A 17098-nucleotide genomic window follows, 5' to 3' on the forward strand; every position below is an offset into this window, starting at 1 on the left:
ATCTATATAATTCAGAGTTGGCGCATCTGAAATGAAAAGACAACAACAAGCACTTCCACTCATACACACTTCACCTTCTTCCTACAGTACAGATCAAAGCACTACCGGGCCATCATGCAACGCTTTTGGCATCTTGTTCCACTTGCCTTAAATGGCTTCAGAGCTGCTAAAGCCTCTGAGTTGCCCGCCGCAATTGGACCGCCCCCCGACGCCAACCCTTTGGCCTTGGGACTCTACGCCACACACGAGATCCAAGAGCCTACCACACTCGAAATAGAGGGCGAAATTCCATCATGGCTAACTGGTTCTCTGTATCGTGGCGGTGCAGGTACCTGGGACGTCGGCAACTTTACAGCTGAACACTGGTTCGATGGCTTCAGTCGTAACCACAAGTTCGAGATTGCCAACGGTGCCGTCACCTACCGAAGCCGCAACTCAACTGACGAGCTGATTCACTTTGTCCGAGAGACGGGTCTTTATCCGTCGGGTTCGTTCGGGACGGATCCTTGCAAGATCATATACGGTGCCTTGGAGACCACGTTCAGGGATGGGAACAACACCCACGGCGACAAGGATAATAACAACGTCGGTGTGGCTTTCATCCCTAACTTTGCCGGTCTAGATCGTAATACCAGCAGCGTTGGGTCGCCTTTCGATACCCTGGTCGTCACGACAGATGCCAATTCCCTGCAGCAGATTGATCCCGTCACTCTGGAGCCCATTGAACTCTTCACCTACCGGGCTGCGAACCCATTGTTGAGCAATGATGGACGAACAGCCGCTCACCCATTCTTTGGAACGGACGGATCCATCTACAACTATCTTCTCGACATGTCTCTCAAGACTCCCACCTATCGCGTCTTTGGTATCCAGCCTCCAAGTGGTGAAGCCAAGATCCTTGCCAACATCACCGACGCGCCGCCCGCTTATCTTCATTCCCTTTTCGGCACGGAGAATCATCTCATCCTCATTGTCTGGCAGGCTGATCTCGTAAAGCCCGGGAGGACCGTCATGGAGAGTATTGGCCCTTGGAACCCAGAGCGGAAGTCACTGTTCTATGTCATTGATCGTGTCAACGGCGGCGTCGTCGCCAAGTATGAATCAGAGGATGCATTCTTTGCGTTCCACCAGATTAACTCTTTTGAGAGCGACAATGGAGACATCTACGTCGATCTGCCGACGAAGCCGGATGCGAGCTTTTTGAGTGCGGCTGAGGTGCCCAACTTGAGAGCCAACATCGGTACCTCCCACGGCTCATCCAAGAACGATATTGCTGGAACCTTTACACGTTATCGTCTGCCATTCCTTGGTGACAATGCCCGTGCCTCCAATGGATCCCTCATCAAACACACAGCCGAGGTCGATTTCACTTTGCCCTATGCCGAGGCCAACATTGAGCTTCCGCGTATCAACGAAAAGTTCTATGCACGCCCCTACAGGTATACCTATGGTGTCCACGTCAACCAAAAGGGCTATTTCAGCGACTCCATCATCAAGATCGACACTCAGACCAAGGAGGTGAAGACTTGGACCCCATCTGTCAAGCACCTCCCGTCTGAGCCAATCTTTGTGCCCACTCCTGGTGGTGAGTGTGAGGATGATGGTGTTCTTCTGACGGTGGCCATGGATACCACAAAGCGAGCTAGTTCTCTGGTGGTTATCAATGCGACTACTATGGAGGAGATTGGACGAGCTCAGATGCCGGTTGTCATGGGGTATGGGTTCCATGGGGTTTGGGGCTCTATTTAAGATCATGTTCGGAATAGGGTAGCGAGTTCAATGTTACGAGGAGGCTGTGATATGATATATCAAGTCAACGAGTCGGCCTGCGGCGACACAGGCAATATATCATCCTTGGACTAGATTTCTCAATCAGGTACCTAGCGATGGGCGTGTTTATCCTGTCAGTTTGGCCATGTACTTGGCTGAAAAGAAGTTAGAATATCATCTATTGATCTTGTATACGCACTACCCTAATCCAAAAGAGTGTCAGCCGCGGAGCAAAGAACACAACTCTCAAGTCACACTGTAAGCGCATATAAGTCTACCTCTAAAGCAATCCCATCCTCAATAACCTGTTTCCAAACTCAATTAGATAATAATCCCCGTACACAAGCCCGTGGTCCCAGTAACGCTTATGATCCTTGGCGTTGTAGTTGGCCGTCGCGTTTCGAAGAATGGCGTCAAAGCGACTTCCTGCCTCAACCTCTTCAGTTGAAACGGCTCCATCGGCATAGACAGTTTTTGTCTTTTGCTGAGATAGCGAAAAGTCGATTGTGTCTTTGATGATGGTGATGGCCATGTCTTGGAACCGCTTGCTCTCCTCGAAGCGACGTAGACCTGCCAACGCCTGAGAAAGAATGAGCATGCCATTTGCCGCAATGACACCGGCTGAGGAGTCTCGGAGCGGGTTGCTCTCATCAAGAATAGGCGCATCAAAGTCCCAGAGAGGGACATAACGACCTCTCTTGCGATTCTCTCCAGGGACTGAAATCTCCACCACCGACGGCGACATCTCTAGGCGCATGATGAAATACTCAGCCATGGCAATTGAAGTCTCCAAGAACTCGATATCCGTCGTCCAAAGGTAGGTCTGAGCATACCCCATGATACCCCAAGCCTGACCACGAGCCCACGTGGAGTTTGCTTCATATCCTTGTCCAGTGCGACGGTCCTTGATGCCTCCTGACCGGGGATCAAAGTTGATGACGTGAAAGTGACTGAAGAGTTTCTTGTTTCCATGAGGATCCTTCTCTGGGCGTAGATGCGAGCGGATGAGGGTCTTAGCGTGTGCTGTAGCAGCTTCTGCCAGATGTGTCTCCCCAGTTTGCGCTGCTGCGTAATAGAGGAGGTCCAGGTTACACATTGAGTCGATGATGACGAGGAAATCCTCTGTTGCGCTGGAGATGTCCACGCCCTTTTGGTCTAGAACATCCCAAGATCGTATAGCGTTAACAGTCTTGTTATTACGCGTATAAAGCGACCTCGCCGCCGTAATAATCGCGTCCAATGCGCGCTGGTCATGCAAAACTTCCCATCGCACGCGCATGGACGGCTGGATCATGAAAGACATGTCATGAGTATCGGTCCGACGAGCCATAGCGTGGATAGGCTCAGCCCAAGCATCGCCGAGAGTGAGCAGCTTTTGGAGGAGCTGTTGCTTTTGCTGACTAGGCACAGTCTGTGGGTACTTGACGAGACGTTCTACTAGAGAGTAGATGCTGCCTGGGAAGAAGCCGCATGTCCAGAAGGAGGCTTCCCGAAGGTGGTATTCGCCTGCTTCTGGGCCACTCTGGAGAACATACTCAGGGTAGGCTGCTGGGGGATTCTGATGCTGGTCAGTATGTGAAACGACATGTCTATTTGGTTGGTACCCACGTTATTGACAAGGCCATTGACCGCTGTCTTGATGATCTTTGCTGCAATATTGTCCTCGTAAAGCTCTGATAACTGACCTCTTAGAGGCAGAGTCGACTCCAAGCGCGACGGCTCAGAATCGGCGATCTGAGATTTGATGCCGTTTCTCGGCGCACTGTCGGCCTCGACATCGCTAGAAGCTCGGTCTGCATGAGGTGCCATGATGATAATCTCGGTTGAAAGGAATTTTGTTGGTTAGTCTGGGTTGCATGAGGAGAGCCTCTTTTCTTCCTCTTCTTGTCTGGTGGAAACCGGGTGCCCGGGGTAAGTCATGCCCGACGGTTAGGCCGACGGTTATGCCGCGGTTCACAACATGCGGGAATCTCCAAGTGGTGGCATGATGATCTTCACGGGGTAAGTTGGGGTGCCCTACCGCCGGCTCCGTCTTCCCCGGCGTCGGCTACCGGAGGAACCAGTTTAACAGGTTTATGACCTGAGTTTCACGCTGTTGGTGTGGGAGTGAATCTGGGGTAGATCCGGGGTAAGGATACAACATCGAGTCAGGATGCATCGGGCATCGGGCTAAGAGACCCCGGGCCTCGGAGGCGCACCAATAATACCTCGAGGTTCAGGCGGCAGTTCGTCCGGGCCCAAAACAAGGTTCTCCTCTTTCGTGTGCCCATGGGGAATGGGCGTCGGTCCATGTGCCGGCAGGCGGTGACCGAATACAAGCTTCTCCAGCTTCAACCCCAGAACCTCGTAGATTTAAAGACGGTTGATGCACCTTGTGGATCTGGATCATCACCACTTCATCAACTGGCACGGCAAGCCAAGTCAGTTACCAATTGTCACACGGAGACATCTTTGACAATGGCAAAGTCTCCAAACGAAGAAGCTCACCTTCCTGGTGTCGATGGCGATGACTTCCAGGGCCTCGTCCTCGCCGATGTCATTCCACGCGATCGCAAGCCGTGGTACTCTGACTGGACCCTCTGGAAGCTGAACCTGCTTCTGCTCAGTGGTCTATTGACCCAGACGGCGACAGGTTTCGATGCGAGTATGTGAACCGAGTTCTTTGTTACTGCGGCCATGGAACTGTCATACTAATTAACAATGCAGGTATGCTCAACGGTATGCAGTCTCTGCCCCAATGGCAAGAGTTCTTTGGCGAACCCAAGGGAACGCGTCTCGGAGCCATGACCTTTGGCCCCAACGGTGGCGTCCTCATCTCGATCCTTGTCTCGTCTCAGCTTTGCGATTGGCTCGGTCGACGGAAGCCCATCTTTGGAGGATCCATCCTTATTATTGTCGGATCGATCATTCAGACCTGGAGCCACAACTATGGCATGTTTGTTGCCTCTCGCTTCATCATTGGCTTTGGCCTGGGAATTGTTTCCACTGCCGCTCCGCCGCTGCTGTCTGAGGTCACGTACCCGACGCATCGTGGACAGGTTGTCTCCTTCATGATGTGCTCGTGGCCTCTCGGCGCCTTGATTGCTGCTTGGGTTACGTACGGCACCTTTCAGATCCAGGGATCCTGGGCCTGGCGTCTCCCCAGCCTTCTTCAGGCCACCTTCTCCATCGTCCAGGCTTGCCTGGTACTGTTTGCCCCTGAGTCTCCCCGATGGCTGATCTACAAGGGCCGTTACAAGGAGGCTATGGATATCCTGGTCAAGTGGCATGGCTACGGTGACCCCAACTCCAGACTTGCCCGCTTCGAAATGGCTGAGATTACGGCTACCCTTGAGGTCGAAAAGGTCCAGAAGAGGTCACGATGGGCTGAATGGATCTCGACCCGTGGAAACTGGCACCGTTTCTTCCTTGCCCTGTACATCCCCGCCATGCTGCAGTGGTCCGGCAACGCTCTCACCTCTTACTACCTCGCCAAGGTTCTCAACTCGATCAACATCACAGACCACAAGACTCAGCTGCTTCTCAACGCCGGTCTTCAAATCTGGGGTTTCCTTTCAGCTGTCCTCTTTGCCATGCTTGTCGACAAGTTTGGTAGACGAAGACTCTTCCTCATCGGCATGACTGGTATGGGTTGTTCCTACGTTATTTGGACCATCTGCTCTGCCCTTAATCAGGAGACAGGCTTCAAACACATTGGCTACGCCGGTGCGGTTCTCGCCATGATCTTTGTCTTTTCCCTCTGGTACCACGCCTGTTCTCCCATTGGTGCAACCTACATCATGGAGGTCACGCCCTACTCGCTGCGTGCCAAGGCCTCCATGTTATACCAGCTGACCGGTAACTTGGCGGGTATCTACAATGCCTTTGCCAACCCCGTCGCCATGGAAGCTATTGCATGGAAGTACTACATCGTCTGGTGTGTCGCTATCGCCATCCACCTGACTCTCATCTATTTCTTCTTCCCCGAGACCAAGGGCCGATCCCTCGAGGAGGTGGCCGAGATCTTTGACGGTCCCGACGCTGCGGTTGGCACCAACGCCATGAAGCAGATGGGTCTGGATACTAATGTTGATGGTGCTGTCGGCTTTGAGAAGGATGGCCAAGGGTTGGAGTCGTCGGCCAAGGCTGCTGTTGTGCAGGTTGATAGGAAGTAGAGGTTGCGATGGAGATTGGAAGTCTTGAACAGAGGAGATGTTGGTTCATGTACGACAGGCTTTTCTTTGTAATATCCTGGTGGACTGTATGACGAAAGGAAACCATCACCCAGAATACTAAGAATAGCTTCTACCAATGCTGGTCCTTAGTCCAAGCGATCGTTTTCGTGGCTTGACTGCAACATTCTGCAAACGAAATGTTCCCGTAGCCTACTCCTTATGGCTCGTAACCGCCACGCCAACTCCCTTCTCAGCCCCATCAGCCGAATCTGTCGCAAGGTCCTCTGCCTTGTAATTTCCAAACTTTCGCAGGCTCACGTTCTGGTTAAAGAGTCGATCAACCTGCTCGAGGGACTTGCCCTTGCACTCGGGAACGCAAAAGTACACAAAAACGATGGCCAACGCGAGAATCCCTGCAAAGACGAACCCGAGCTTGGATCCGAGCCCTGCATACTGGTCGTACAGCAGATAAGGGATGCTGAAGCTGACCACGAAATTCGTGGCGACATTGACGATGGAGGCAGTCCGCTGCGAGGCATCTCGAAGACGCAGAGCCGGAATCTCAGTCGTGACGACGTAGTTGAGCGGTGCAAAGGCGAACGTGAATCCAGAGCCAAACAGGGTAAGCATCGCTACGATGCCTGACTTGATGCCGAAGGAGGGGTTGGCAACTGTTCCGAGGGCGCCCATGGTGACGATCGCTGAGAACATCCATCCTGCGCTCGTGAATAGGAGTGGGCTGTCCATAGTTAGCTCAGTTTAAGCCCGGGGATATGCCTCGCCCGAAGACTCACCGACGACCAAGCCGATCAACGAAATACAGGCCGGTAAAGGCAACGGTAAGGTTGACAATCGAATTGATGATGCTCATGGTGAAGGGGTTTATGGTTCCGATATCGCGAATGAAGATGGTACCGTAACTGGAAGCAAATGCCTGGCCAGTAGCTTGTTGGAAGAAGTTCATAGCAACAACAATACCGGTTCGCTTGAGGTTCTTGCCCTGGAAGAGTTCAACATATCGTCCCTGCTCAGGTTCCTTCTCCAATGCGTATTGTAGAGCTGCAAACTGTTCGTCGATCTCGGCTTCGGTCTGTTTTCCTTGGCGCAACTTTCCGAGAGCTGCTCGTGCTTCTTCGGTTCTATCCTTAGTCAGGAGCCATCGAGGGGACTGTTGAAGTGAGTTTGGTACATCGAGAGAGATCGGCAAGTGGCTCACCTCTGGGATAAAGAAGATCAAAATCATGACGATCACGGGGATGACGAAGAAGAGGCCGAAAGGGATTCTGAAAGACAGGTTTCCGGACAAAGAACTTGTGCCTCTGCAGACACAGCTGACAATAAGGGTGCCCGTCTAGCAATGTCAGAACACTGTGGCGATATGGTTTGGGAACGGGGTAACTGTACCATCAAGCTGAATTGATACGAGCCGACTGCGAAGCCTCGGATTTCTTTCGGCATGATTTCGGATTGGTAGACGGGGACGACAGCAAGCTCCATGCCAATATAGATATCTATACATGACATGCATGCATTAGCAGGACTCAGTTTCTGGGGGTTGAAGTCGCAAAGGCCTACAATTGAGGATTCTCGTCGCCATAATCTGATGCTTGCTAACCGACGTAACAGCCATGATGGCTGGCACAAGCGCCCAGGCACTCATGCCAAACATGCACCATCGCCGTCCCCAGCGCTCACTGACCAAGCTACCGATGATGACTCCGGCGCCGAAGCCGATATAGTTCAAGCTGTTGAAGAGCGATAGCCAGGACGGCGAGATCTTGTATGTGCCCGCGGCCTCGTTCCAGTCTCCAAACTGCCGCTGGAAAGCGTCCATGGCCTGGGTGTTGTTGTACGCGGCGTTGTCGAAGCCATAGTTGAAGGTTGATACGGCGATGACGCTGAAGGCGAGGGCTAGATGGCGGTTGAAGTGCTGGAGGATCCTGTTGTTGGACAGCATGGTGCCGTAGATGGAAAATGTTGACTGCTTAGCTACGCAGGCTCTACCAGGGGACCTGACGTGACGAGGTGACGATCTTCTTATAATGACAACCTTTAGAGGGCCAGGTTTGAAAGGAGTCAGCCACCAGTCTGAAGGTCGTTCGAGACTCTACAACTCCTGCTCCTCTCCCCGGTCTCAACATCCCGCAAAAGCTCGCTTCCCCATGGGCACAGACAAAGTTGGATAATTAGCTCCGGGGAAAGCGGAGATAGGTGGGGACGATTCGGATGTCGGGCGGAGGACATGGCATCTGAGGGGTTCCGAAAGGTGACCCTGATCTTCATCCGCCCGACTTCCTTAACTTGATCCGACCTACTCCTTTGGACTTTGTATTGATCCCCCTGGTGTCGAGCTGCTGGAACTCCTTTGCCATGGTGGATAACTCAAGACGAGACCGATCCCAAGCGCGGATCCGGAAGACATCCGAGATTTGTGCCCAGTGCCGCAACCGCAAGGTGAGTCAAGATTTTCCCGCCAAATTCATCGCCGAGTTAAGCGTAATAACAATAGGTCCGATGCGACGGAGATCCCCGAGGGTGCTGCAACTGCAAAAGACTCCGATTCGAGTGCTCTTTGGTCGCCTCGCCCACCGACAAGGATGGTCTGCCCGAGCTGCTCGAAAGGCGACGAGTTTGGAGGGCGTGCATACGTTGCCGAGATCGCAAGCTGAAGTGTTCCGGGGGATCACCGACATGTTCGCGGTGCCTTGAGCGAGGCATTGCATGCCAATATCCCAGCTCTGCGACGGTGGTTAGCATCGATGCTCAAGGTGCTATCCAACCCGCCTCTTCCAATGCACATAGTTCAACATCTCAGCAATTGCAACGCCAGGCAGGCCCACCACCAGGTCTGACGCAAACTACAGCTGATGTACAGTCGGGGGCGTCAACGTTGTCGCTGTGAGTTGCCGCTCAGTCCAGCTTGTGACGTAGCTAACGTTGAGCAAGGGAGTTAGGGATTGACAGACTTGTCGTCAAGCAACATATAGATGCCTTTTTCGAATTCATCTACCCAATTCCCTGCTATGGGTTCCTTCATCGAGCGAGTCTCCTCCAAGCCTGGTCCAGGGGCCATCTCAGCCCGCTGGTCCTACGTGCCATCTGCGGCCTCACCACGCGCTTCATCCACCCGAACGACGCAAATCAAGCAAACCTTGCGCGTAAATGGATTCAAGAGACCGAGTCTGAGCTCTTATCTCGGCTTTCTCAGCCAAGAGTGTCCGACGTTGAAGCCTGGCTGCTTGTCACGTTTGCCCAGTACCTCTCGCGACAGTTCAGCAAGATGCTCGTCTCCATGTCGTTAACCTCTCGGTTGGCTTACATCCTCCGCCTCAACCACGAGAATGATCGACCATCATTCCTTCTACAAGAAAGGCGCCGGAGGTTGATGTGGTCCATCTTCACTACAGATACACTATATTCAAGTGGCAAGACAGAATTCACATCCTGTACCACCGAGACCCTTCACATTCGGCTACCCTGCGACGAAAAGTCTTTTTCAATGGACATTGATGTTTCAACAGGGCTTTTGAACAGCGAAATTGATGCCTCCGGGGAGTCAAACATTGGTCTCCTGGGCTATTGCCTACGCGTGCTGGACATTCGCGACCGTTGTCAGAGGTAACGAGTCCTCATCTATTATTCTTTGTTGTTTGCTCAGATCTGACGTTTACAGACTCACGCTGAAGATCAGCAATCATCGGAAACTCTCGCAAGACTCCCTCGCCGCCGTCCAGTCCATCGAGAACGAGCTTCAGCGCTTTGGCTCTTCCCTCCCTGAGCGCTATAGATTCGATGCCAAGTCCTTCTCTTTACGAGCCTTCTCCCCATCACGAACTCCGTTTCTAATGCTCCACGCTTGGTGGCATCAGAAACACTGCGACCTCTTCCGCTTTGCTATTCCCGGCTTCCGAGAAGGTCTCCCCATAGCCGAAATCTCCCAACTATCGCCCGAATTCGCAGCTTCTTGTCGCGACAAATGCCTTTCTCACGCCTTGTCCGTATCAAGAGTCCTGGAGACGCCCAAGTTGGTTGGCGGGGCAGACTTAATCAGCGATCCGTCCCTCGCCATGTGCGCCTTTCACTCAGCGAGGATCATCTCGAGACTGGGACAGCATCCGATGGGAAACTTGCCACAAGATGAGCTTGTTTCGAGACTATGCTCGTGCGCCGATGCGCTGGAAGATCAAGCCGCGATTTATCCCACATCTGCCATCTTGAGGAAGGGAATCATGGATCTAGTCAGTGATGCTCAAAGGGATCGGGATGGACAATTTGCGTGCCCGTCTATCTGGGAAGAGGAAGAGCGCGAGACTAATCTTCCAGGGAGCTCTTCTATACAAAGCGGGGGAGCTAGAAGGCATGAGATTTACTCAAAACACAGTGTCAGTGAGGTGGTTCAGAACCTGCATTTCGAACCTGGAGACGGTGACGAAGACAGCGCAAATGCTCCAGAGACGACGGCGGGGAATGAATCAGACTCGGCGTATCTCGGAAACCATCCTGGTCTTATGAATGTCCAGACGACTGAGGTTCAACAGCAAGCGACTATGCCGGAACTCTTTGATACGTCGATGCACGATTTTGACGACTATCTGGGAGGTTCTTCGGGGTATACCGAGGAGTCTTCAGTTCTTGGAGCAGATCCTCGATATGACACTGGACAACCTGATCTATTTATGGACTCGTTCTGGCCTTTGATGGAGGGAGACTGGATGCCTGGGCAGATGTAGGAGAGAATCGCGAATACCCAACTTACTGGAGCAGGCACACCAGACAGTAGTGACGAATGAAAAGGAATCCTGTTAATTTGCGCCTATATTTCTATTGTCCCTCAAGATCGTTCCAATAAATACCCTTCTCTTCAACAAAATCCGCTTCCAAGTACCCACTAGAGTTCACAACAGAAGTCGTGTACGTGCCCGCTTCACGACACCAGCTGTCACTCTTGACATCCCAGACAGCCGTGCTATACTTGTCCAGAGACATGACCACAGTCTTGCTTTCCGAAGGCTCTAGAAGAGCTTTTTGGAAGCCTGCAAGCGTCCGTAGTGGCCGCAAGAATCTCGACCTCCTGCCAGACTTTGTCGTGTTGAAGGCGACGTATAGTCTCAACACTTCAGCGCCCGTCACATCCCCAGTATTTCTAACGTCTACAAGTACATTAGTGCCTTCCATTCTAATGTTGGATATCGCAAACGTAGTGTAGCTTAAGCCGTGCCTAGGGCCGATTAGCAAACCGTATACATCCGTGTAGATAGGGAGACATCTTCACCCAAAAGGAAAGGCAACTCCAATGTCACGAGCCTCAAACCAGCGATGACCAACAAATACATCCTCCCCATAGTATATCCGGCCGTTGTCGCTCCCAAAGTTCATGAACGTAGGCCCATCCTCAAGTCGGTTAGGAAAGGTCATTGGCAGCTTCCCGCTGGGATTTGTCTTGCCAAAGATAACGTCGGCAACGGCGTTTCCGGCCTCATTGCCCCCATACCAGCTGTGAAGAATTGTCTTGGCCTTGTGGCGCCATGGCATAGCCACTGGATTGCCAGCCTGGGTAATCACTATGGCGTTCGGTTGAGCCTCCAGCACAGCTGAAACAAGGTCGTCGACGTGAGGTGGAAGTGCCATGGAATCTCTGTCCATGCCCTCCTTCTCCAGGTCTGAGTTGAAGCCGACAACTAGAAAGACCTGCTGACATCGCTTTGCCAGAGAAACAGCTCGACTAATTCCCTCGAGTGGATCAAGCTTCAGACACCCGCCCAGCCGACAGGCACCTCCTGGTAGAGGTAACATTGAACCCGCACCCCCAGTAACCCTGGACGTCAGCGCACTCCCCGCTTCGACACGCAAGCGATAAGTGCGACTTGACGACATCTCAAAAGTGCCACGCTTCTCTGATGAACCGTGACCAAAAAACATGCCGCCATGAGATTGCTCTGTCTCGTTGTCAATGACGAGATGGTCGTCGATGTAAAGCCTTGAAACACCGTAGCTTGCCAGGCCGAATTCGTAGAGACCATCGACATCTGGTTTGTAGTCTGCCTGCATTGATATATAGAATACGTCTTCCTTCTCTGGATGGCTGTAGTCCATAAGCTGGTAGGTGGTATCTGGAACGTTCTGACAGTCAAAGGGTTTTCTATCCAGGACCGAATCGGGCTCATTGAAGAATGCGACAGATACCCCGGGCTGCCCAAACTCGTCGACGACGTGTTCGCTTATCAAGTAGGGGAGAAGAATATGCCCGAATACGCCAGGCTCAAAATGAACGCGTGCCGTGGAAGGTAATTGATCGCGAATACCTTGGAGGACGGAGCTCGTGTAGTATGGTCGCAAATTGGCACTTCCGCCTCCACAGGCAGCAGGAAGCTTGGCGTTCGGGCCGATAATGGCAACGTCTTGCCAGTCTTGGGGTCGAAGGGGAAGAATATTCTCCGAGTTCTTGAGAAGGACGATACTCTCTTGGGCAAGACGCCGATTGAAGGCCCTATCCTCTGGCAAATCACGGGTTGTCTCTTTTGGTGAGACCCGTGCTGTCGCGGTGTTGTTGACAAACTCGAGTACTTTTCTTGCTCTTTCATCGATCGTGTCCACAGAGACCTTGCCCGAAGTGACGGCCACGATGGCTTTATCAGCTCGGTGCCTCGATGGGCCGGGCATCTCAATGTCCACACCGGCGTTCAAGGAGCCACTGCATCCATAGGTGCCGAACCTGTTGCTATTAGCAGTGAATCGACCAAGGCATTCATCTTGACAAGCAAAGTCTCACCAGTCACTCATGATGAGGCCATTAAAACCCCACTCTCGCCTTAGTATTTGGTCTAGAAGCTTCTGACTTTCCGAAACGTGGGTACCGTTGACCTTGTTATAGGACGACATTACAACCTTTGGCTTGCCGTCTCTGACTGCCATCTGGAAAGGCTTCAGGTAGACCTCTCGCAAGGCCCTCTCAGACATGCAAATATCAGTCGACATCTTGTCAGTCTCTTGGTCATTGGCCACGAAGTGCTTCAGAGCAGCGAGCGTTCCTCGACTCTGCACTCCGCGAATGATGGCTGTAGCCAGCACACCGCTCAGGTAAGGATCCTCAGAGAAGCTCTCAAAGCCGCGTCCGTTGAGAGGACCGCGGACCAGGTTGACCGTAGGACCTAGCCATACATGGGCTCCCTTGGCCTCACACTCTCGCGAGAGAAGCTGGCCTGCGGCGTAAAGCAGGTCGGGATTCCAGGTGGCACCCAAGCCAGTTCCGCAGGGGATGCAGAGCCCGGGAACGGGATTGAAGAAGCGACCGCCTCTGGCGCCGTTGGGTCCATCAGTGCATTTCACTGAGGGTATGTTGTGGGATGGGAGGGCCACGGTGTGCCAGAAGTCAGCACCTGTAACACGTGAGTTGATGAAGGGATACCAAATGAGTGAAGCTGGTCTGAAGAGTGGCCAGGATACGGACCTGAAAGAAGAGAAACCTTCTCAGATAATGTCAGCGAGGCGAGTGTTGCCTCAACATCTATCGGGGCACGTTGATGAATGTGCATGGTTGGTCCTGTTGCGTGAAGGCGAACTGAAGAGGGACTGGGGACGAGTACTGTCCCTGGAAGCATTCAATGGCACGCAGAGCTAAGAAAAGAAATCTTTCAATATCTGGCTCCCAGATTAATCTTGGAATAGCAAAGCACTGCCTTCTCAATGGCTATTGCCTCTCATCCAGGGCGTCGGAAGCTGTGTCGGATGTCGGGCGGAAAGGAGTGGGGCCCTCAACCGAGACTTTGAAGCGATATTGGAACTACCTACTCTGCACGACCGGATCTATTAGCTAGTGCATCGAGATCCTTGTAACAGAGATCACATGTCCAAAAGACCTTTTCAAGGGGGGGCCGGATCTGATGCGAGCTGATAATACTATCACCCATCACCCCTTGTTTCGCCAGACATCGACAAGCAGATGCTTTCTACTGGTCTAGGGGTACGTACGAGGGATCCATATCTTATGTCAACAACTACCTCATAATAATCCCCGCCCGTTGTATAGCGCCTGAGCTCATAACTACACTGCTTGAACTAACATGACCGTCATCGAGCCCCGAGCTGCCTCCGCCGTCGCTGCCGACATGTTCGTAGACAAGAGTCCCGATGATCACCAATCCGGTATGGTGTAGTGGCTAACATTTCGCGCTCTCATAACCTGAGGGAATAAGTACCGCGGAGCCCAGGGTTCGATTCCCTGTACCGGAGATTACGCTCTTTCTTTTTCTCAGTGTGCGTAGTTTCTTTTTGTCATCACTGCCTGGTGACCACTTGCAAGCAGGTCCGTATAATTAGCATCGCCCATCACTCATGAGGGTGAAACTACTATTCTCATACCTAATTGTACGTCTCGCAGCATCGTTCTTATGGACGCTAGGGCGATCAAGTCCTCGGTTCTGCCGTCATTTGGTATTGTTAGTATTAATGACGTCTCTGTCGGGCACAGTAGCAAAGAACAAGATACTTTATCACTATTCAGCCAGCAAAAGGTGGCACGCGTATAGTTGTGCCAGTGTAACAGGATGGTTACTAGAACTGCACTATGTGAGAAATCCCCGAACTGCCCCCTACTGTCAATAGCCGGCCATCCGGTAAGAAGGCAAGGCAACCAGCTCTCTCATGTCTGTCTTGGCTTATGACTTTGAACTTGTCCGCGCTGTCGAGCTGCCATATACATAAGGTGTTGCTCCACCAGCTAACCACGAGGGTCCCAGAATCCGGCGAGAACGTGATGAATGACACAGTGCCACGGCAACCCAGTGAAGCATGCAACTCCCAGCTCCCCCCGTCCATTATCTCAAAGACTAACAAGCCTTGATAGCTGTGGAGGGTGTCGACGGCACACCATCGCCCGTCCGGAGAAAATGCGGCCTTGCTTGTGAGCCAGTACTTTGTCGGTAAAGGTTGACGGAGTAGCATCCCGCCAGGGGTTTGGGACTTGGAAAAGTGGTGGCCGTTGGTTTTGTCCGCCCTGACCCCCAAGTACTGCTCACCATCCTCTGACCAGACAAAAGCGTCATTCGGTTCCTCGTGTTCTTGAAAAATCTCAAAGTCGCCTTCTGGGTTGACATCCCAGATGGTCATCCTGCGCTGCTTTGACTTTGGATCGTACCAAACCAGGATTATTCGTCGCCCATTCTTCAATATCGCATTCCTCTTGACGCATTTGTTGTTCGAGATGTAGTAACCTATGACGGGCTCGAAATAGCCTCGCGCACCAAGTATACAAGACACGGCAATCAGTTGCTCATGACTTGATCTAGAAGGTTCACGTGCTAGAAATACTACCAGACCCAGACTGTCGGATGAGAATAAGACCTTGACAGGCATCTGCCTCCGGCATTCCCACGTGAGTGAATGGCTTTTTTGGGAAACGCCTTGCTCGTCGACCTTCCATATGCAAATTCCTGATATCCCTTCTTCCGGATCTCCAGGCAGACGTCTAGATGCAAACCATTTGCCGTCTGGTGAGAAAGCAAGGCTGGCAATCGTCCCTAAAAGCAATCTCTTGTCCATTTCCAGAAAGTCTTGCCCGGTTTCAACGGTCAAAGTCATCGTTGTTTCTGCGCTGGTTGTGATCATAGGCCGGGCCTCGCGGCGCGGTACAGTGGCCTGCGAACTTATGGAACCCCTCAAGTCACCCTCCGTAGCTTGTGTTCTAGAGTCAATAGAGCTGTTGGAAACCGCATCGGATCGGCGCGAGCGAGTTATGAAAGAGAGCGAATGACGAAATAACCTTGGCAAGGATAATTTAGGATGGCTCGTCTCCCTAGATTGGTCTTTTGCACCAGTGAAAGGGGACGGTTCGTCACCAAGCCGTTTTGTTACACTGCTTCCACTGTCTGCTAACCCGTCAATGTTCGCTTCAGATATTACTTCGGTCTCGACAGAATGGCTTGACCCAATATTAGCGGCCGACGGGTCAACTGTCGTCCAGCATCCTGATGCCTCTTGGTGTTCTGATCCAGTGCCAACCCCGGGCTTAGAGTTTCTCCAGGGTTAACATATGCGTTCGGAGGGGGGAGGGGGGAGGGTGGTGAGATCCAATGGTGTACCAACGCCTAGGTTGCAGTAGGACGGTCGCCTGGGGATCTACTCATCAACGATTCCATGAAGGGCCGGGATTGGTCGGTCAACAAAGGACTGCTCGGAAGCGAGCTGCCTCGCCGGACATAGCAATACAACTCAGAATGCAAGTTGCGTCCAAATGGCAGCACACCGGTGGCCAAACGAAAGGCGATGACGCCAGCGGACCAAATGTCGACTTGAAACGAGTACGTCCGATGTTCAACAAAATCATAGGCATCTTCGTCTGCACGAGTGAAGATGTGGCATAGTTCGGGTGCCCAGTATGGCGGTGTACCGACAGTAGTTCTAAGAGTGGTGGCTTCCTTGCTACAGCCAAAGTCGGAGAGCTTGATCCACCAGTTTGGGCCCTTTTCCTGAACGAGAATGTTCTTGTTGTGAATGTTTCAGCCGCGCCGTCAGGATGGGAGGGGATGACTTGAAGGAGTATGAGGGTGGGAATCGAGATAAAGACCGGGGCGTAAAATGACTGATGATGCATAAAGACAAACGAATCAATGCTTACTGCAGGCTTTAGGTCGCGATGTGCAAATTTATTTTGGTGCATAAAGGAAAGGCCTTGGAGGATTTGCCGAGTGATGGTGCATGCTTCTTCATTTGGCAATGCTTGAGCAATATGAGACTGTAGATCTCCTTGAGGGAAATACTGCATGGTGATAAACAATGCCTTTGGCGTTTGAAACCACCCAAAGGAGGAAACAAAATAGTCGCGATACTAGAGATCGTCTTTAACAGATGCACTCAAATAGGACCGCTGGGTCGTACCTGTTGGTGCGAAAACTTGATGAGAGCCGAGAGCTCCTGATGACGGATCTTGGCATGCCCATCCTCTGAAGCCTTCGTAACATCTTTAGGTATTTCCTTGACGGCTCGGAGATCTCCGACTCGAGGACCAGTAGTGCACTTCTGAAGCCAGACCTCTCCGTAACCTCCTCTCCCTAGCATTTCTAGGCGCTCCCATCTCTCATCACTTGACCACCGTTGTTGGCTCGGATGACATATAAATCTATCGTCAATGTCTCTTACTTCTAATTCCCATTGTTGGATGAGCTGGTTATCGTCCATTT

The 17098-nt window shown here is 52.2% G+C and overlaps 7 protein-coding genes across 7 annotated transcripts; 3 read left to right on the top strand and 4 right to left on the bottom strand.

Moving 5' to 3' along the window:
* Positions 1-114: 114 nt before the first annotated feature.
* MRS44_011655 (uncharacterized protein) lies at positions 115-1749 on the top strand (the record flags this gene model as incomplete). Its single annotated transcript, XM_046273666.2, has 1 exon — positions 115-1749. One exon carries the CDS (start codon positions 115-117, stop codon positions 1747-1749), a length of 1635 nt encoding a protein of 544 aa, XP_046134627.2.
* Positions 1750-2050: 301 nt separating this feature from the next.
* On the bottom strand, positions 2051-3579 carry MRS44_011656 (uncharacterized protein; the record flags this gene model as incomplete). The annotated part of the gene is made up of 2 exons (XM_046272624.2): positions 2051-3328; positions 3379-3579. The coding sequence occupies 2 exons, from the start codon at positions 3577-3579 to the stop codon at positions 2051-2053; spliced, it is 1479 nt and encodes a 492-aa protein (XP_046134626.2).
* A 648-nt stretch (positions 3580-4227) lies between these two features.
* On the top strand, positions 4228-5924 carry MRS44_011657 (uncharacterized protein; the record flags this gene model as incomplete). Its single annotated transcript, XM_046270705.2, has 2 exons — positions 4228-4414; positions 4477-5924. The coding sequence occupies 2 exons, from the start codon at positions 4228-4230 to the stop codon at positions 5922-5924; spliced, it is 1635 nt and encodes a 544-aa protein (XP_046134625.2).
* A 210-nt stretch (positions 5925-6134) lies between these two features.
* Positions 6135-7881, bottom strand: MRS44_011658 (uncharacterized protein; the record flags this gene model as incomplete). The annotated part of the gene is made up of 5 exons (XM_046268969.2): positions 6135-6663; positions 6719-7092; positions 7141-7275; positions 7329-7435; positions 7500-7881. 5 exons carry the CDS (start codon positions 7879-7881, stop codon positions 6135-6137), a joined length of 1527 nt encoding a protein of 508 aa, XP_046134624.2.
* Positions 7882-8294: 413 nt separating this feature from the next.
* MRS44_011659 (uncharacterized protein) lies at positions 8295-10654 on the top strand (the record flags this gene model as incomplete). The annotated part of the gene is made up of 4 exons (XM_065619805.1): positions 8295-8378; positions 8434-8822; positions 8889-9542; positions 9598-10654. 4 exons carry the CDS (start codon positions 8295-8297, stop codon positions 10652-10654), a joined length of 2184 nt encoding a protein of 727 aa, XP_065475877.1.
* Positions 10655-10745: 91 nt separating this feature from the next.
* On the bottom strand, positions 10746-13456 carry MRS44_011660 (uncharacterized protein; the record flags this gene model as incomplete). Its single annotated transcript, XM_065619806.1, has 4 exons — positions 10746-11142; positions 11197-12636; positions 12694-13300; positions 13372-13456. The coding sequence occupies 4 exons, from the start codon at positions 13454-13456 to the stop codon at positions 10746-10748; spliced, it is 2529 nt and encodes an 842-aa protein (XP_065475878.1).
* Positions 13457-14578: 1122 nt separating this feature from the next.
* On the bottom strand, positions 14579-16976 carry MRS44_011661 (uncharacterized protein; the record flags this gene model as incomplete). Its single annotated transcript, XM_065619807.1, has 5 exons — positions 14579-14609; positions 14755-15603; positions 16128-16387; positions 16537-16746; positions 16797-16976. 5 exons carry the CDS (start codon positions 16974-16976, stop codon positions 14579-14581), a joined length of 1530 nt encoding a protein of 509 aa, XP_065475879.1.
* Positions 16977-17098: the final 122 nt, after the last annotated feature.

The sequence above is a fragment of the Fusarium solani genome (assembly GCF_023522795.1).
Source record: "Fusarium solani strain SB1 chromosome Unknown bctg00000007, whole genome shotgun sequence".
Taxonomy (NCBI): domain Eukaryota; kingdom Fungi; phylum Ascomycota; class Sordariomycetes; order Hypocreales; family Nectriaceae; genus Fusarium; species Fusarium solani.